The sequence below is a fragment of the Temnothorax curvispinosus genome, unplaced genomic scaffold (genome assembly GCF_003070985.1).
Source record: "Temnothorax curvispinosus isolate PA1 unplaced genomic scaffold, ASM307098v1 QBEX01008716.1, whole genome shotgun sequence".
Classification (NCBI taxonomy): Eukaryota; Metazoa; Arthropoda; class Insecta; order Hymenoptera; family Formicidae; genus Temnothorax; species Temnothorax curvispinosus.
This window is the reverse complement of record NW_020218496.1, coordinates 101,473-122,878: the sequence shown is the minus strand read 5'-3', so window position 1 is coordinate 122,878 and position 21,406 is coordinate 101,473. Positions and strand designations below refer to the sequence as shown.

Sequence of the window (21,406 nt, the reverse complement as noted above, 5' to 3'; positions counted from 1 at the left end):
AGAGGTAGGGAGGAGGGGGGAGAGGGACGCGGAACGAGAGACAGAGGGAAGGTAAAGAAGTGGGGGAGGAGGTGGTGGAGGACGAGGACGAGGACGACCAGGAGGAAACGGAGGTCGGGTGGCTCGGTGAGAGGCAGGGAGTGAAAAAGGTGCGAGCGAGAGAGAGATGAAGAGAGAGGGATGGAGAGACATACTGAAAGAGAGGAAGAGAGAGAGAGAGAGAGAGAAGGAGAAGGAGGATGAGATCTGGACCCCGCGTAGGAGACGTTCAATACTGTAGCAACGACGCTGAGGCAGCGCCATTGGCTACCATTTTCTCTCTATACCTTCTAGGCATACACCTTGTACTCTATTCCGGTCTACTCCACTTTATTCCCGCTTCGCTTCCATGCCCTCTCTCCGTTTCCCATTTCCTTTCCCGCCTCGTCCCTCTTCCACGCTGCGCTCTCTCCGCGCCGTTCGCGAGGATGGCATACTGGGACCGGCATGAGAAAGAGGAAAGCCTTTTTCGTCTTTCCGCCGAATTCGCGAGGATTGAACGCGGATCAAAACGTTTCTGTTTTTCAAGAGATAGCGCATTATTCGTGAAACAAGTCGTATTGAATCAAACAGTTTCTTTTTTCTTGATTTCATTTCGTTTGTACATATATGCGTATATTATATTATATGTTATTATTTGGTTTAAGTTACAGCTATATTTATTCATATTTATAACCAAAATACTCCACAACTTTGGACAGCTTGAGAATAGTGCTCGCGCTACTTCGAGATCACTTGGAGTTCCACCCAATTAAACTCCTCTCAATATACGTACGAGCACGTAATAATATCTATATTCACTTCCACTTCGCACCTCCGTTTTCATGACTTGCTCTGTTGTTCGCTGCTGTAATAATAACAGGACAACATATATGTATCCTAATTTCTATTCTCTTTATAAATATTCTGTATACATATTCCCGGAATACCATCATTATGGCGATAGAAATTATTTACATTCTTATTTCCGAAAGAAAGAGAGGAAGTGATGTCCACTCATTAAATTATTATCACGGACATGTAACTTAACATCCGAAAAATTTAGACTTGACAATGCGATAAATACCGTCGGCTACGGTAACTTTTTAAATTTCTGCGGGAAACGAAGCAAAATATTGGAAAACCAGAAGGAAGAAAAAGAGACCGTTGTTTTCCGCTATAAAAAGATATTCGTAAAAGAAGAGCCAAATATATGTGCTACCTCTCGTAATCGACCGCCGTGTCTGTGTAGTGCACTTTTCCGAAACCGCCGGATATTTTTTTGTCAAATAATTAACGGACGTTACTCACGCGCGAGTGAACGCAACGCGCGTACCGCACTTTTGCCAGGTAATACCGCCTACGTTAATATTCCGCGGGAATGGAAATAGTTATAATTTTAATTAACCCGATGATTACGCCGTGCACTCTCGCCGGAGTTCGTGTACACGGCGGACGGTAATTTTGCTGTATATATACAGTAGATAAATATATGATCGCTCTGTGCCGTGCTAAACAATGCACTCCTGCGATAGTCCTCTTGAATGCACCGTTAATACATACCGTCATATATCTCAGTTCTGAGAGGCAAAATGTTGCGTCCTCTTTATAACGTGCGTTGCCTTCCGTTCACCTGATTCGCTTGCGTTTGCATCTCTCTATATGCATATGTTATTTTTCATCTCTTTTTACGTAACTACGTAAATATCGGAGGACTTAACCGATTAAAAATGCGTAGAAATCTAAGGAATTGAATAAATCCGTCTATTCAAAATTAAAATAGTAAAAAAAATATATAACTGTTCGAGCGCGCGCGCAGTTGCATAATAATTACCATCGTTGAATCTGATATATCTCTCCGTTCGTTTTTGAATCATCAAACGTTCTCGTTTATTTGCGATCTAGTATAATCGAGACGCAATTATCTCGTTGGTATTTATAACGCGTCGTCACGTCCTCCGATAACGTTTTTCAGGCAAATCGCAACGACTGCATCGCGAGCCTCGGGGCGACCCACCGTGTACCGCGCCGCGGAGCAATCACGCAAATTAGCGTAATTCACATATAAAATTTTCTATCTTCCTCTCTCCCGAGCGTTACGCACGGTCCCCTCGTGCCCGTCCGCAGCCCCTCACGCAGCTTTCTGCAGATCTTAACGGCACGGATCTCGTAACGTGACTCGATAATTACCGCAATCACGGGGAGAGCGCCCTTTCGTTATTCCGGCCATATGCCGCGGTCGACCGGTACACCCCGGAGGTACGAAAGGGCCTCCCGAACTACCGACTGTAAAACTTCCTCCCCGAATGGCGTTACCTCTTCCTTTTCCCCTCGTCGGTTCGTCCCGCGAGCGGATTCGCGAGGGAATCTTCCCCGAGGTGCCCCCAAAAACGGATCTCTCTCTCCGCGGCGGCGGCGGCGCGGCGCCTGTCCGATTCCGCACTTGTCAATTGGAGCCTTCGAACCGTCTCACGAGAAAAAAAAAGGATTGTGCTCCGGCAAACATCGGCACGGCTGCAGATTACCCCCGAAATCGGTCTGCTATTTACGACAGTATCCTCTCGTCTCTCTAAAACGAGTTCCTGCCGTTCCTGTGGGTACAAGGTGAGTGAACCCGCTTCATTACGCGGTGTTAAAAAAGAGAATTTTTTTTTATTGATATAAAATATATTTTATCTAGCAAACATTAACTCGCGCAACAAAGCTCTTGTAAAAAAATAAGTATGCACGAAACGTGTCACTTTGATAACATTTCCAATCGACACGCATTCAAAGTTTACGAGTTTATTAAATAGGGAACTTTTGCGGTTTTTGACTGTGTTGCAATTTTCGAGCAAAATAGAATATTTTACTACTACTTTAATGTAGTCACTTCAGACGAATGTACAAACGTTTTTGAAAATTTAAAACAAAATTTGGTCTGAAATAGTTATACCTTATTGACTAAATTTGAAAAGAAACGGATCGGTGTTTTTTAGCCATAATTCTTGTATCTTTTTAGAATTTCTCGCTTTTGTAAGTTTTATAACCTAGCTAATTACAAGAATATATATCTCGTATCAAATCAAATTAAAAGCTCTTAAGTTTTACATACAGTAAATAACTGGTAAATCTATGTAACTATTTGGCAGTTATTGCGCAATTTGATTAAGATTGCTATTTTTGCGAGTGAGACAATCTCGATAAAATACAATGTATAGAACATAATGAGGGCAGTAGCGAAATTGGTCCTTACCTTCTTAACACTAGTTCACGAGTACATTTTGACAATTTTCAGACTTACGATTATTCGATGGTCGATTCCTAAAAAAATTAAATTTTGACAGTTAAAAGCACTTCGTTTGATTAATTGGATAGTCATATATAGGTAAATATCTATATATGTATAATGCTTAAAGCGTTCTTAAAATATGATGTAAGGTCGTTATTTCAAAATAACGACGTCTGTTTTTATATATAAACATATCTTATTTTACGAAATGTGATATTCGAATTACGAGACGTAATAAGAACTACTCGTTAAAGCTTTGTACGTGTAAAGAAGTATTAATTAACACATAAATTGTATATCATTAATAAATCAATAATCGATTAAATATAGATGCCTTTCTAAATAGAGTGATAAATGAATATATTTACGCGAACAGAAAAACGGTGCTTTCCCCTTTTTTATGTCCTGCGCTATTCTTAATTGGGTTATTATACGCTTGTAATAGTCTTTGCCTGCAACTATTTATTTATCTAGTTATCTATCATTTCCGCTTCATTTTCCAAATCAATCGTTTGTTTTTTCTACATCAACAATTATTATATCTGCTCTCAAAGTCTCTTTTTCGCTACTTATTCATTGCGAAAGTTTTACGATTTATCAGTCGATTCTAACTTTTGATTCGTCTTATTCGTATAATTATTTTCAACGAATTTAATCATACTTTGTCTGAATCGACCATCTTTTCGCTGTTCAATGGTTCCTCTTTCTCCTTATCCAGACCGACGAATTTGGCTAACATATTCTGTCGAGATCCTTCCGGAAATTGTTCCCCCCTTCCTACGGAGATTAAAGTCGCCCGTTTAGGAGGTCTTTGTAGCGGGGGTAATTTCGGTGGGACGGAAATCTGATCGGATTTTGATGCCAACTGTTTCTTGGTCTCCTCTTGCTCGAGTTTCGCTGTCGATTGTTTCTGAGTCTCCTCTTGGTCGAGTTTCGACGTCGACTGTTTCTTCGCCTCTTCCTGGTCAGATTTTGCCAGTTGTTTCTTCATCTCCTCCTGTGTAATTTTTTTAGTGAATTGAGTAATAAGTGGTACGTGTTTCTTCTCTTTTTCTTTATCTCTTTCTTCTTTCTCAGTTTTATCGGCAATTTGAGTGTCGTCTTTCCGATTTGGCGTCAAAATATATTTCCAACGATTTGGCAACGATAGCTCAACATCGGAAAGATACTGTTTCCGGATGTTCTCTGGGACATACCAGCAGGATTTGAGATGCATTGGTCCCTCTTCGGGACATGCTATCCTATCAGCGATTTCATTAATTTTCGACAATACGCTAACTTTCGATAAATGGCTTCCGCCCTTTTTGCTCCAGAATGTCATGAACTCCCTCATAAGACCATGTCTACCGTGTCTGTTCCCGTGCACCAATCGAATCAGATCGGGCAAAGCTTCATTAGGAAACTTGGTCTTTTTTGCTCCTCTCACAGATTGATGGGTAGGAGTCTTGCATTCTGTGTTAGTCGAAATATCTTCTTCCGGTGATGCCGACGGAAATATTATCGGTATGTTGTTGACCCAAGCTTGCCGTGCCGACAAAAATTCTTTGACCTTTGGGGGGACTGAAACAAATTTAAATATGTGATTTTAAGTACAGATAACAATAGAATAATATTTAATAACTTATAATATATATATATACATATATATATTATAAATTATTAATATATATATACATATATATATAACATATATTATATAATTATATAATTATATATATGTATAACAGATATATGTGTCTATAGTATACATATCTGCAAATAAAATATACTCACCAGATTCCGGAAATGAATTTTCGGGTCCTTGCCAGATACATCCGATTATTTTCGGTTTAAGTTTGTACGTCTTCGCGTTTCTTTCGGCTTCGAATTGCTCTCCCAATAACTTCAATTTCATCTTTTGTGTTTGTGGTGACTGTAACAAAAACATATGCTTTCCACTAATCTGTATTTCAAAATAAAAATTTTATACGTAATAACTTTTCTTAACATCCATCGTTATAATCTACTTACCATATCCTCGATCTCCTCCTCGTCAGCTCGCGCTTCTTCATCGGACAGATACCTAAATTGCAAACGTTTTCTCATTTAATTTTTGAAAGATTCACACAGACGCGCAAAAACCGAAGGATACAAACATTCAGAATTTATTTATGTAATTTTAAGATTGCACTTAAGATGCGCAGTGGACAAAAAGTGATGAACTTAATCATTCTGATTCAGATTTAATTTTCTAGTAGCGAGATTCTTATACTCTTTCTAAAATTGTAATTTCCATTTCTATAAAAGAATTCTTTTGTTAAAGATTAATTTTAATAAACAACAATATATACAAATTAATATTGTATTTTGTTATTTAGGCTATTTAAAAAATTGTTTGTAATACATAAAGAAATATCTTTGCAATATATATTTCGAAATATATCTCGTTTATGCATTTATAATTTCATATAAATGCATAATTTCAATATAATTTAACCGATTCCACTTACCCATGAGGCACCATGAACTCATTGTCGACATCATATTCGTCGTCTTCCGGATTTTCTTCGTCCTTCTCGTCATCCGATCCTTTGAGAGACTCGCCAGGTTCTTCCTCCTCCCATTCGTCATCGGAATCAATTTCATAATCGAACCATTTCTGAAATTAAAACATAATATGTTTCTTGTAGACATTAACAGAAAAGAGACCATATTTTTTCATACCATTAATTCCTATATGAATATAAAGTTTTATTTAACGATTTTATTCTGCACTTTTGAATTACAGCAATGGAAATATCAATCGGCTCTTCTGGAGATATGATCATCAAGACAATACGACCTTGATTTGGTTCGATTATCATTAAGACGCTCTTTTAACCAAATAATGTGGTCCTTATAAATTGATGTAATCTTTGATACTTATATATAAGCACCTCATTTAAATAATTAAATTTAACTGGCGAAGTTAATGTGATTTATTCACTTTCGAATTAATTATTTCTCATACAAACTACTTTTTGCCAATTATATCAAGAATAATCCTGCATTGCAGTGAGTATAGATAAAGATTCGCATCGATCTCACAATTCGTGTGTTTCTAAATGAATGACATTCGCATGAACGCTTTCGATTAATTTAGACAATTCGACGACCGTGTTCTCGTGCTATCGTAGTTTTTCATTGTCATTGACTGATTTATCTCAATTTTGTGGTCACGACCGCGACGGAATCTCAATTCGTCACAAGCAGGACGTCGACGATATCAAACGACTTCCTCGACGAGCGATATCTCGGCTTTGCAATCATCTCCGACGAGCCGGACCGCACGCATTCCCCGGATTCTCTTAGTAACGAAGCTGTAGTCAGCCGTTGAACGTCCTATCAAAAATGTAGATTCAAGTCCGTCAACGTTCGTTTTTTCCGTGACGGCCTCGGTGTTAATAAATGCTGCCCGATTGTTTTCGCGTAGCCACCGATACGAGAGAGAAGATATATCCTCGTCGCGCGAAAATATCGTAATGCTCTTCCCAGTCGAAGTATTGGTCACTGGACGAGTGTGACGTGATTATATCATCGCGAGAAGTATGAAGATGTTCCGCGGTGTTACATCGGCATATTTTTGCGCCCAGTGAACGGGAATATACCGAACAATATACCTACCGCTCGTTATTCGCGTGCAACTTGGTAGCTTGTTAAGTAGCTATTTTCACCTGCGCGTTCGTGAAAGCATCCTGGAGTAGCTATTTTTACGACACTTTTTTACTTTTATTTGCGTTGTACGCGGCGTTTCGAATTAACGGAACGAATCAAATGCGCGTTTGAATTAATTATCGTTATTGCGTAGCGCTTATCATAGTTTCTTTTCAAGCGACAATAGTTGTGGCGTGTCCAACACAAAGCGCGATAATTCCCGGAATATAATTGAAATCAATTAGTTCGCAACGGTAATAAAACGCATCGCGATAGTGCGCTATCCCTCGCCGAAAAGTCGATAAATTTTCCCTCTCCCTCTCTCCGATCCTCTTTTCTCTTTGCGCCGCGGCGCGAGATATTCTTTGTTCGATAAATCAACGTCGATTTCATCCCTACGTGAGCATCAATTACAAGACTCTTCTCGAGACATTAATTTATTATCGGAGAGAAACGTAATCTCACGGGCGATTGATACACTCGTCGCTGAGGCGAGTAACACAAAAACAATCGTCGGTTCATCGCTAATAAACAAAAGAGGGGAAAAAAGAGGAGAAAGAGAAAGAGTTCAAGCAGCTTTTGGCAGCAGTATGAAGGTACGTATGACGTCTCGCGAAGGGTACAATTTATTATCAAGAATAAGGTGTCCCAGATCCCAAAACATATTTCTTTCCAATCGCGGATTTTTTTATCATTTTCAAACCGATGCATCGAAGCACTTTTTAATTACGCACACACCCAAAACACTTTTTAATTACAAGCGATTTAAAACAACGCAACTTCAAATGTACTTTAACAAAATTGATTGAGACGGAATTTTATATATAAGTATACATATATATATATATATATGTATACAATTCAATATATATATATTGAAATGTCATTAAAAATTAACGAAAAAATCCGCAATTGAAAGAAATAGAATTAACCTGTATGCGAACTGCAAAACGCGTCGAGAATCTTTCGGATATAATCAGAATAATTGTGACTATCACGAGCATCATGGTACTTTCCAAATTTGTGTGGAAATTAAATCAAAATTATTGTTATTTAATGACTGGGTCATTCATATTTTTAACTGATTTCATAATTTACAATCAGCATTTGTTTTTTACCACTGAAATTGATTCGGTGTCACAGTCATTCTGATTAGAGGCGTGAAGAATTGAGAACAGATCTCCTGCACCATCACCGAAGGCACCCTTCGCGCGTACATGCGCATGCACGCACGCACACACGCGCCGAACGAAAGGATCCAACACGCCCAAGAAGAAAAGCGCAGTTATCGGCCCGAGGGTGCGATGGATGCGCCCGACGTTGCGCGCCGCTACATGCCGCGAAGCGTCGTACATTATTTACAGCGTGTTGTCGCCCGGCGGGCCATCTGTAATGGCTGTTTTATGCCCCATTAAGATTACGACCGGTGCTCCTCGTCGTGGATTCACCGTAGATTAGGCGGCCCGGCAATCGAACTGATTTATTCCCCGAATATTTCGGGGAATATCGATAGACTTCCTGCACTTCGTTACCGAGTTAGCGTGACGATATGGCGTCCGCTCCGCATTGGAAATTGGAGACCGTTGCTTCACGTGAACTGTCATCACCATAGAACGATGTTCGACTCTATAATTTCAAATTAACCTAACCGCAAGATTCAGACATGTCGCACACTTGTACTGTTAAATATTAAAGGATGCAATTTAAACCGATACCTTAAGTTAAGTAACATTTTGTTATTTTTAACTACCATGTGTGTAGAAATTTATTACTTTAACACAAAACAGTATTATTTTAACTCCCTTGGTTTAATTAAATTAACATTGTTTTAGTTAAATTAACGACATACTGAGTAGAAGCAGTGGCGACCTATAAGGATGGTTAAAAAAACTCAAACTGAGAGTATAATTCGACACTACAAATTTAACATTGTAGGAGCTTGTAAAATTGCGATTCGATGGGCTAAACGTTATAAAAAAAGAAATGTTTAAAAAGAGACATTGATCTCACATTAAAAGAATTAATATATATAGTCTTTTAAAAATTTACTCCCGCGCGTAAAACTATTCGTTAAACTGATGTTAAATAGTTGGAGCTACCAATCACGTTTCCTGTAAAATGTAACGACCCACTTAATAAGCGCGATCGAGTTTTTAATTTCCCAAATGAGATGGCACGCGCACAACAGCGTTTCGTACTGCTCATAGTGACGCAGGATCGAAAATGCGTCTCTCGCAAGATAAACGCGCGCGTGTTATCGCCGAACGCATAAATTTCACGCGAAACGGACTATTGCCAATCATCAGCTGATACGTTAATTGCAGTATACACGTTAAGAAGCGTATATGATGTCACTTTTGAAAGTGTACATTCGTGCCATCTGCAATATAAGACAGATAACGCGAATCCTTTCTCATGAAATGTTTCATATAATGTTTGACAAAAGTAGAGTCCGCTTAAATTCAGTAAATCTTAACAAAAAAATTTAACAAACTTAAGGAAAAATAATACGTTCGAACGGAATTTTCGAATTCCAAACTCGAACGGGGGAGCATTTGTACCCCCCCTCTCCAACTCCAAATGTTCACAAAAAGTACCGCTAAAAAGGTATTTTAAGTTAGTTTCGATTCAACCTTCAGTGAGAATCAAATCGAGCCGGCTGACAAGAACCTGCGATGCGATATACGGGCAGCCGATGAAAATTGATACCTGATATATGGCGCACCGGTATACTGAAAGGGTTAAAGCTGCGCACGTGAGTTGCGAAAGCGCGATGTTCGCGGAATATTACGTAGCGTATACGAACGTCAGTGTGAGATATCGTTCCTCTGAACGCAATAAAACACGAAATCAATCCGATATCCGTGCGTGCCAGCGGATTAGATGTCGATATAACTATGGGTATCTCTATCTCTTCAGTTTCTTTTTTTTTTGTTAAAACCTTTAATTAACCGTGTTTTGTTATGTACTTTCTATATATTGTTACATTATTTATTATCATTTATATCATTATTCTGTATGTTCTTATGTTATTACTCCATATCATAGACATAGACATATAATGTATCTATTTTATTATTTTACTTGAGACCCGATATCTTTCAAAACTCGATTATTGCACATGCTTCTAAAAGCCAAAGTGAGATGTTTGAAAAGAGCTTTTAAGAAACATTTTAATTTCAGGAGCACTTTATCTGTTAGATGTTTTCTTTGGCTCTCTCACGTGGTTTGGACTGCCGTAAAGATACTTAAGAATTACGTATAACATAATAACGTAACTTTAAAGTAGAGAGCTCCTCTCTCAGAGGAGAATAATTTTATTTTCCTCTTGAGCCTTTTTTTCCTTTTTCTCCCCGGCTTCATTCTCGAAACGGACGCGAGTGCAACGGATCCGAGCACTCGCGAAGATATATCGGATCGCTCGCGCTCGCCAGATAATAAAATAAATCCGCCAGATAAACGTGCCGCCGATGGATCACCGTGTCGTCACTGAGTCGTGGTCTGTTTTTCATAACGCACCACGTAAACCGTGATAACTATACCTTTTTTAGCGCCGCTTGCCTAATCTAAAAACCGAATATCTACACCAACAGGCGCCGAATTCTCGTGGAAATAAAAAAGCAACAAAAATTACAACTACAAATTACTCGTCTCGTATACACAATACATAACATTGTATAAAAAAAACAAACGTTTTTATTTCTACGTGCTTGTAACGGTTAATGCAATTATCTTGTAAAACAGAATCATGGTTGCTTCTTAGAATCACAGTTTTGAAAAATTATTACTGACACCGCTGATCGTATAATCTCAAGATTGACGTAAGGATAGCGTAGGAGCGTTTATCATCTCTTCAGAATGCAGAAGACGCCGCAACACGTGAGAATGTTTAATCCCGAAGACCGTTTACTACGTATTTAATATTTCAGGCAGGGTGTCTTACATGCCATTGGCTCTTTGAGAGCGCCGACTATATCCAAGAATATAGAGACTGCGAGATGATATATGTACCTCTGGCACAAATGACCTGAATTTGATCCGACTTATAGTAATAGGCCGCGTTAATAGAGTGGTATTAGCGACTGAATTATCTTACGTCGTTTTTGTTTAAATACCTACTTTTATAAATTTTTATGGAGTATTATACTAGAGTATTGTACAGAACACAGGAATTCATCATTTTGTTTTTTTTTAGTTTCTTCACAATCGCGTCAAGATCAATCCGGGGCGAATTGAAAGAGTACCAAGAGATAAACGAAGTCTCTGCAGAATCTTATATAGTCTGATGTCGGATTAATCTCACCTTAATATGTCGTGTTGTTTTCCGATCAACCGTGGTTTCAAGCCCGAATCATCAAATACATTGCGACGTTGTATATCTAAGGTCAACCTCGCACCGATAAACGAGCGATTGAACTCCTAATGGCGATCGGTCTCGGGTGAGACACCTTTATCGGGCCCCGTGTCGCATTCTAGCTTAAACACAACGCGCTGTGTGCGAAATGATCACTCGCGCTTTGCTCTTTATTTCTTCTTTTTCTCGACGGTAATGTAATTCGGGAAGATTCCACCCGAATCAACAGCTCGCGGCCGATATTACCGAAACATTTTCGCAATCGAAAAACAAAACTGATGTAAATTTGGACGTTCTATCGCCGTGATGTGATACTTTTCATCAATAATCAATGGTTTCTGAATTGTATGATTTTTTTTATATGTAAAAAACCAATACAAACGTTCTCACAAAAGAACGAAAATATTTTAATTCTATATGTAATCGCTGGAAAACATTCTACACAAAAAACTATAAAAAGATTTATATTTCTTATTAACATATATTTCTATGCGAGAGAAAATTCGTATCTTGAATATTTTCGAACAGGGTAAACTCAGGTAAGAGATGGCCATAGCGGAAAGATGGCCAACCCATGTTCTCTCAATCTAGCTCGCCATGCATGATCGAATGAACATGAGTTGGCCGTCTTTCCTCTATGGCCATCTTACCCAAGTTTGCCCTATGAGATATCTTGGGAATGTTTGGAAAGGATAATGTCTCACAAGAGACACATTTGGAACGATCTTAAAGGGTTTTAGATATTTTCAACATATCGTACAATAGCAAAAATAACAAACACGCGTATTTTTTTAGCAGTTTCGAAGCATGTTTAGGAGTTGAAACAACCCCTGAAAAGAAATTCCATATATATATTTGATTATGAGTAAATATCTCTGAAACCGTATGGTATATATATAAAAATGTTTCAGACAAAAAGGTCACGGGGTATTCAAAATGTATGTCGCTTATGTCAAAATAACAGGATAAAGCTAAAATTTACACTTATATATCCCAAAAACCTGTGTTAAATTTGCGATCGATTGTCCGACCCGTTTTTGAGATATTTGCTTTTTGCTTTAAAAGTTACAGAAATTGTATATGTATAGATATACTTCCCATGTAAATATCATAATATGTATCTCTGCTCATGTACGGTAAAAATGAATGAAATTTTTATGGTACACTTCTATGACATCGAGAATTGCAATTACGGTTTTTTAAGATTTTCTGGTTATATTTTTCTTCAATCTTTTAATGATTTATTTAAACAATATCAAGTACAAAAATGGGACAAAATTGCGATTTTTACGCTTTTTCTGTCCCAATGATACCATGTTGTTTATGAATAATTTCTGAGATTAGCTCTACACTGTTTAATCAAGAAAACAAAATTATACTGCATATAGCTATAGCGACACACATCTTTAAGTAACCTCTGTAATCGTATATTTAGATTTTGTTAAATATCAATTTTTTAACATAACTCCACCCTTCAATGTTATTTTTGCAAAAGTATATTAAAAAATCTAAATATATGATTACAGAGGTCACTTAATATCGTTACCTTTTTGTCTAAACATTTTTTCATATATCTCACGATATATGAAAGATATTCACTCGTAATCAAATATGGGGAATTTCTTTTGAAGGGTTGTTTCAACCCTTAAACATGCTTTAATAAAAAAAAACCGTATCGGTTATTTTTCGCTACTCTACGACATATTTTCCAGTCATATTTGTGCGCATATCTAAACTCCCGCCAGTAACATATGTTTTATAAATGTATGCAACAATGTAAAGACAATATATAAATATGTACATAAAAGGATATGTTCTAATTTTATACGTAATCGCTTGGAAAAATTCTAAAATTTTGGAAAAAATTTCTATTTCTTAACCTTTTGCGATTCAAACTATTGTAAATAAACGAAAATCAAGCATTTCGTTTTTAATTTCATTTAACCGGTTGATCTAACATAAGCCACAGAACTTTTATTACTTAGAAGAATTTAGAGATCCGAAAAATAAGGTTTGTCAATTATTATCGCATACAAATTCGAATTTTTGAAGAATTATGTGATAGGCTATTACAACGTATTATACCAAGTAGAACCTGACATGGAACCGCGAAGTATTAACAACATTGGTTTCTATGCGAGAGACAAGCGAGAATTTTGGCGAGTACGAGATATCTGAAAAGTTTTCGGGAAAGACAATTCCATATCTCGTTAGCCAACAGCAGTCCAATTAAAATCTTGTTAATTCAATAACAGTATTAATGAAACAAAAACGTCATATTCTTGTTTTAATAAAATGTTACGTTTCATTAATACTGTTACTGAATTAATAAGATTATTTTCAATTAGACTGCTATAAGCTAATACTGTTAATACATTATTTTTCCCGTGCACATCTATATATTTTAACCTTTCGCAAGTGTACGCATGTGTTCTATAACGCACATGCAACAATGCACATTTAAAAATCCATACGTAATACCGTCTTAAATATTTTTGCGGATTTTTATAGCAATAAATTTGTCATCTAGCAGAGCCGTCATTCAATTGTTGAAAATTCCCTTAACGTTCCCAGAGTCACGATATTTCGAGATACTTCCATGCGTGTGTATGTACGACCGATCGGAACGGGCCCAGGCAGCCTGCTCTCCTCGGATTACATCATGAATTGAAATCGTCAATATATCTGGCAGCCACGTGCACGACAACGCGACGGCATCCTCGAGACATCCCCGAAGACGAGGAGAGAGGGTTGGGAGACTCTCTCTCTCTCTCTCTCTTTCTCTTTTCCTCTTTCCCGAATCCGTGCGGCGGCGCGACGCGATTCGTTCGGCGAAATCAGCGCTGATAGCCAGCATCCGAGCATCGCGATCATCCGGCGCGCTGTCCGATTAATTTGCATCTCGGGGGACCGTAAATAAACGGGCTAACTGTCCGATCGCTATAGGGATGGGATCAAGTTCGATTGCGTGTATCGATCGCAAGCCAACTTTAACAGTCGAGTTTCGTTTCGTGAGACTCGAGTGATGATAGTAAAAACGATCGCCCAGTTTATTGTAAAAAGAATCGTTTTCCTAACTCCAAACCAAGTAGGTGCCACAAGTTTGAAAACTTATATTTCAACGAGAGGAATCGAATTGAGTAGTGCTCGAAATCCCAGAATTTGACACCGACTTTCTTTTTATATATACAAAAATCACAAGGCTAAATGATCTATTTCTTAAATACTGGTTATTTAGGAATTTAGGTATAACGTAGAATTGTCACGAAAAACTCTTGAAATCGAAATAATCCGATCCACACTTGTTATTGTGTCTAACCCTTTCAAAACATTTTTGTTTTCTGAGACCACATTGGTCTTATCTTTCTCTATTTTGATATTCTATTTCAACCTTGAAAGCTGTCAAAGAAAATTGATGTCTCTTCGTTTTTAAGCCTCGGGAGAATTTTCCCAAATGGCCGTAAAGAAAATTCGCGGCTATCGCAAGATATTTAATTTCATCCCTAACGCGAGCCGGGAGAGGATAAAACCAACAACGGATCTCCGGTGAGGATGGTGGTGTCGGCGTTCTGGGACGTACCGGCGACCGACGTGCGCGATCGCGAGGTCCCTGGGGAGCGCGGCGACGGCGCCGGGTGGCACAGGCTAGCTTATCTCAAGGGAGCCGTGTGCCACACGCACTCTCGTCACACGCTCTCGTCGACGTCTTCCCGCTTGGAGAATTCGACCACCAGTTGCAGTCTCGACACGACTACCGATCGGTCGCGACGAGCGGATCTGCATTTCCGATTTCGTTCGGACGCGCGCGAGGTTTCGAAGGTGTACTCGCCACAACGTTCTGTCGCTGGCTTTTATCGTAGATATCCGCATTTTAGAGACCTCCAAATCTCTCGATCGCCCGTAAAAGGAAGACTCTGCGACATCGATACCGGTTCTCCATCATAAAGACAAATTTTACAAGATTGGGATTATGATCTGATACAAGTGATTCTTAGTCTGATTTGTCGTGTTAACATACCGCGAGCAGTCGCCAAAATTTGTCTTTGTTAGCTCCATGCGAGGTCATGATCAGTAAACAGATTCTCATGTCGAAACACGGCTGAGATTTTGGGAGGAATTAGGTAAACGTCAGATGATCATTATTCTGAAAGTTTTGGTCATCATTCCGTATGAAAAACGCATTTTCCGAGATCGACTCCAACTCTAGTTTAATCTCTCGGCATCATGATCGAGGAAGCTATGACATTCGATGTGAGTACACGACGCAGCGCAATGTCGTATTAAATTACGTATTTACTTTGCGCTCGGCAATATCATGCTTAACTGCATGCACATATTCTATTTCTTGTGTCACATAAAAATTAAATTCCGTACAATCATCTGTTTAATGGAATTATTGGTTCTATCAAAACTGTAATTAACATGCACGAGAGTTAAGTGTTTGATTCATCGTTGATATTAAGTTTAGCCTTGAAGTAGTTTAAAAACACCTATTTATTTCCGTCTACAGATGACAGACGAACTACTGTTTTCCGCTCTTGGCCTGACGACGGACACCAGCATCGAGAGACAGCTATTTTCCCCGACCAGAACGAATTTACCTAACGATTACGAGGTCTCGTGCGCGACTCCGCTTAGCGATGATTTCGGGATACTCGACAGCCAGTTAAACGTGACAAATCCGACAGATTGCTACACCGACTTAACTTGTTCTCCGCAATCGTCTTGGAACGACTGGTCGATCACCAATACGCCCACATCTTCAGGTACTCCTTTTTCCATACACAAATATACGATAATGCAACTAAATTCAAGCTAATACAGTATTATTCCCGTTCATCGCGAGAGGATTTTCTCAGATTTTCATTAGGAAAAAAGTTGGACTTTACGCGGTCAGAAGCGCGTTATCTTCTTACTCAAGACTTCTTTTAATAATCGCAGGTTATTTGAGCGAACTGGGCGAATTGGATTCGGAGCTGGATTGGTGTCTGGAGAAGAGCTGGGACTCCGGTCTACCGGAAAGAACGCCACTGTGCACCGCAGGGTGCGAAGGATTTCTGCATTTGCCGCCCCAGCCGAATCCGCAACAGATGCCACAATATGAGGAACCGTTGCTAGTACTCGGCATCGATTTACGAGCGTTGGAAAACACATTAGGAACAAATACGATAGGTACAGGGTGTACATTCTACTACGAGAAGATCGGAGAATAGCGTCGAAGTATTTAATCGGAGTATTAAAGCAACGGGGATTTCTTTTTCAATTGTGATTGTGATACAAAGAAATATCTATTCATTCTTCGAGCGCGTCTGTTACTTGAGAATAAGATACCGTGCCGTTTAAAATGTGCATCGTTATTTCAACGATCATATGTCAAGATGATTAACATGCGTCTCAATTACAGATTATAACAACAACCAGTTAGACGACAGTCTCTTAATTTCATCAGCAGCTACTGCCGCTTTAGCAACTCACGATTACACCAATCGTAGCTTAGCAAATGCGTCCGAAGACCGATGCTTCCCATGTACCTACCAAGGGTGCTTAAAAGTAATAATCTTGATACGAGATTTATTTATTATATTACCATTTTATCGGCTATTTTACTAAATATTCTAGCACGTAGCTTTTTAGGAAATAAAAATAATCAAGTTTTTCATGGAAAATTAATGATATGACCAATTTTAGATTGGCTCTTAAGAGTCCTAGTTAAAATATAATATCTTTTTCTTTTCGTTTTAGGTATACGCCAAGGCGTCTCATTTAAAGGCTCATTTACGACGACATACCGGCGAGAAACCGTTTGCGTGCACTTGGGCCGGTTGCGTATGGCGTTTCAGTCGATCGGACGAGCTGGCGAGGCACCGACGATCGCACTCGGGCATTAAACCGTACCCGTGCGAGATGTGCTCGAAAAGATTCGCGCGTAGCGATCATTTAGCCAAGCATCGTAAGGTGCACCGGAAAAATGCCTACCCATTGTTCCATGGAGCTAGAGGACTACGTGGCAGCAAGATAAATGTTTTACCATCGGAAATCTAAGATACCTGCGCCTGCCTCTCGTGTCTTTTCGAATTTTCTCCTAATTAATGAACCAAAGTTTATCACTAAGAACATGAAACAATGCTGCAGCATAGTTTCTATATAAATTAACAAATAAAGTACTTAAACTGATTCTATATATATAAATGTAAGAAGGTATGACTTGTGCCAAATTAATAATATATGTAGATATAAATTAGTGGGTCTTAATATTTTCGGCGGCTAACCCTCATTGGATTCTTAAAATATTCTTAATACACTTGCATTCCTCTATCTTTCAAAAACCGCTAGTATTAACTCTAATGAAATAGTGTCATAAATATTGTGTTAAAATCGAAAAATTTATAATATATACATTTTGTAATGTATGCTGGAAAATTGTTTCGATTGCAAAAAAGAAACAGAAGCGTGTGATAAATGGAAGGGTTACATTAAATTGAATGAGATATTCAACCTAGTATTAGTAACAAGTCCCTATTAGCAGTTAACGTTAAAAAAGTGCGATAAAAACGTAATAAAATTATAAGCGTTATATAAAATAATGACAAAATTACTATAAATGCATTATTATGTATCTTATTTTTCGTAAAAGCCCTTCAATTCAAAATATTTTTTGTAAAAATTAACAGTTTTACATGATCGTAATTATCAAAGCTAGATATATGTGCACAAATAGTAGCTGTTTTAATAAACATTATTCAATAATTAACGTATCGAAATAACCCTTAAGAAACATTTGTAAGAATCATCTTATTAATTAATATTAATTCTTACCTTGTCTCTCGCAAACGGTCGCCGGGAATTTAGAACGTTACTTCGTTTCCGCCACGTGCCCCAGTACGGAGGACGGCGATTTTCGTTGAATTGCAATAATTTCGGGCGGTGCTTCTCCAAGTTATGCGTGTCCGTTATTATGTTAGAACTGCCGACGTTGTCTTCGTCTGTACAAACAATCAATTATATTCATTAAAATATTTAACAAATAATACCAAAAGATTTGTAATATAAACGCAGTTTTATTACAAATGTGTTTTTTTACCTAGTAGAATGATATCATCGTCCTCCTTTGCTTCGAGCGGCCATGTTTTGGAGGAAGTTCGCGGCACGATTCTTCTCCTTTTAATATCTTCAAGATACAATTCGGTTTTATCCAAATCTATGTTACACTTGTTATCTAACAATAATTTCTCGTCTTCATTCAACTTTCTTCGACAAATTGGCGCAATTTTCATGTCAGCCTTTACTTCAAAAGGCATAAAATTTTTCACTTTAATTACATTCTCTTCGTCCGTCGATTTAACCTCCTGCTTTTTGGGAACGAAAAAGCTAGCAAAATTTGAGGCAGCTTTCTGCTTCTTGCGTTCGGCTTCCAGTCGTTCCTCTTCTTTCTTTCTTTTCTCTTCTTCTCGCTTTTTCCGTTCTTCTTCTTTCGCTTCCTTTTCTTTTTGTTTTTGTCTAGAAATAAGTTATTTTTAGTACAAAAGTATACAACATAAAATGCATAATAAAATACAATAGTTCTTTACTCGATCTCCATTTGTTTCTTAAGTTCCTTTAATTCCTTTTCCTTTTTTTTCTGCTCTTTTTCTATTCTCTCTTTTTCTTCTTTTTCCTTCTGTTTCTCTTCTCTCTCCCTTCGCCGATTTGCTTTTTCTTCCTCCCGTTTTTTTTCTTTCTCCTGGCACATGAAAAATAAAATACAAGTGAAATGACGTATGTGTGTATATATATATTATATATATATATATAATATAATCAAATTTCTAATTTAATACATTTTTCTCTTCATAAATAAATAAAAATAAAATTTAAATCTTCCATGTACAATACATACATACCATTTTTAATCTTTGCTTCTCCTCCTTTCTTCTAACAATTTCCTTTCTCTTTTCTAACTGTTTCGGTGTTAATTTTTTATTCTTCATATCTTTGTCAGTTTTTGGAGTAACAGGAGTTGTAGGTTTATCAGTTATTTCTTTACTTGTACTCGATATTGATTTATCCAACTCGCTTGAAGCCTCATTATCCGAAGACAAAATAGTAATATTACAGTCTGTTTCCTGAAGAGAAGAATCTACATCCTTATTAGCGACACGATCATCTGTTTCGCTTAGTTGAGATGTATCTTGTAATTCAGATGGTGTGACTGATGTGCCTGAACTTTCATTCAAACAGATTTCATTTTTTTCCTTGTGTACAGATGTATCCTGACAGTCCTTATCATCTTGTAATTCAGATCGTATGACTGATGTGCCTGAACCTTCATTCAAACAGATTTCATTTTTTTCCTTGTGTACAGATGTATCCTGACAGTCTTTATCATCTTTAAATTCAGATAAATTATTGTCATGACTAACATCACTTTCTTCAACCTCTTTGTCTGTCTTTTTGAGGAACTTAGTTAAGGCACCAAGATTCTGTTGAGATCTATTCAGTTTCTTTTTTTTTCTCAGACTCCTCTTAGGCGTACTATCTCCTTTATTGGTCTTTTGCTGATCGCTTTGCTCCAAGTCCTTTTTTTCATCATCGGATGTTATTATTTCAACGCTATCGTCGCTCCTGTTCAACTTTCTTTCTTCTCCTTCCTTCTCATGTACATTCCTGACCAAGTTCTCTTTTGTTGCAAGTTTTACCACCTTAGGGCTCTTGGACCCTACCAAAGGTGACATTACCTTCCTCTTCTTCTTGTTAGGCACATTGTCTGTACTGCTTGGCGACTTGGAGGAACTTAACATTTGAAATGGCAGTTGTGCTGAAATAACGAGTAACTAATAAATATTCACACATGATACAGTACTTAGGCCTGTTCTTTTTAGCCAAACTTCTTGCGCGGTTCATCTTTTTCTTTTCACGAAAGAGAGAAAAAGAGGAAAGATAAACTGTGCAAGAAATTCAGATAAATAGAACAGACCTCTCATAAACATAATGACTGTGTTCTACATTGTGTGCGATATAAGAAAATCAAAGTACCTTGTCTCATTTTCTTCTTTTTCACAGGCATGACCGCTTCAACGGCACAATCGTTGTCTTCCATCGGAATGTCCATACTTTTCATTTATTAAATCTGGAACATGATACAAACTTTGATGTTTTTTTTGTTTTTATCAAAAATGTTGAAATTATAAAAACGAGGCTACGCGCACTCGCCGAATGACAATTAAACTGTCGTGAATTTACCTCGTTGTTTCCGAAGTGCCAGGAAGATTAGAGCATTCCTCACAAACGTTATTACGGACAATACGGACAGATCTGTCAGTGCGGTTTCGTCGCTATAACCTAAATGAGAACCGGAATAAACAATTCGCCGGGACAGTTTGGCCGATTGTGCGGAGAACGCGTCGTCACTCGTCACGCGAATTGCGAAGGCGTTCCGAAGGAGTTGCGAGCCGAGGGATGAGCAATTTTCACATTTAAACGAACATCACGTTAAATAACACACAAACCGCACATCGCCGATCTAACGAAATCCGCGGGAAAACGCGTGCGCGTGATCGAAGAGACAAGCCGGACAAGCGGACAACTTCTTGTAACTTGTGTCAGAGAGAAACCTGAGAGAGGCCATCCCGGCCTTTTTCGTCTGTTGCTGTGTTGCATTTTCCGACGCGCCGCCTGAGAAAGTGCAACTCAACTACGTCGTATCGCTCGGTAACCGCACATGGTTTGCGTCCGTGCTAATGGTTCGTGTCCAAACTAGCCAGCTGGAGGGGATATTCTGACCGCGGCGGCCGCGCTTCCATCTTGCGTATTCCAATTAATAACGAATTACGATAATTAAAATTACAAAATTAAGATTACATTCTTTAAAATTATTACGAATTTTGTATCTCATAATTTTGAAAAATATAATCGTAATTTTATAATTTTAATTTTCAGATAAATTTCAAATTTTGCAAGCAAGAAGCTATTATTTGAGCGTTGATTCAAACCTTCACATTTATGTGAAATTTATAATAATTAACAATAATTTTTAAAATGTGAAATTCTATAGATAAAGAATAAACACCGTTATTATCTTAATCGTCTTCTGTTGATTTCGTATAATATATCCG

General features: G+C 38.0%; 2 protein-coding genes across 3 annotated transcripts; one reads left to right on the top strand and one right to left on the bottom strand.

The window, feature by feature from the left end:
• Positions 1 to 2,673: 2,673 nt before the first annotated feature.
• LOC112458131 (chromatin assembly factor 1 subunit A-B) lies at positions 2,674 to 20,855 on the bottom strand. The gene is made up of 11 exons (XM_025021577.1): positions 20,535 to 20,855; positions 20,328 to 20,421; positions 19,196 to 20,109; positions 18,884 to 19,035; positions 18,397 to 18,812; positions 18,132 to 18,298; positions 5,779 to 5,927; positions 5,300 to 5,351; positions 5,063 to 5,201; positions 3,951 to 4,849; positions 2,674 to 3,321 (listed from the first exon to the last, which is right to left on the bottom strand). The coding sequence occupies exons 2-11, from the start codon at positions 20,410 to 20,412 to the stop codon at positions 3,304 to 3,306; spliced, it is 2,991 nt and encodes a 996-aa protein (XP_024877345.1). The 5' UTR covers positions 20,413 to 20,421; positions 20,535 to 20,855; the 3' UTR covers positions 2,674 to 3,303.
• On the top strand, positions 6,649 to 17,810 carry LOC112458130 (Wilms tumor protein homolog). Of its 2 annotated transcripts, none has more exons than XM_025021576.1 (5): positions 6,649 to 7,557; positions 15,826 to 16,081; positions 16,257 to 16,487; positions 16,720 to 16,865; positions 17,058 to 17,810. In XM_025021576.1, exons 1-5 carry the CDS (start codon positions 7,552 to 7,554, stop codon positions 17,355 to 17,357), a joined length of 939 nt encoding a protein of 312 aa, XP_024877344.1. In that variant the 5' UTR covers positions 6,649 to 7,551; the 3' UTR covers positions 17,358 to 17,810. The 2 variants fall into 2 exon arrangements, with proteins under 2 accessions (XP_024877344.1, XP_024877343.1); XM_025021575.1 differs by lacking the exon at positions 6,649 to 7,557 and adding an exon at positions 15,066 to 15,566.
• Positions 20,856 to 21,406: the final 551 nt, after the last annotated feature.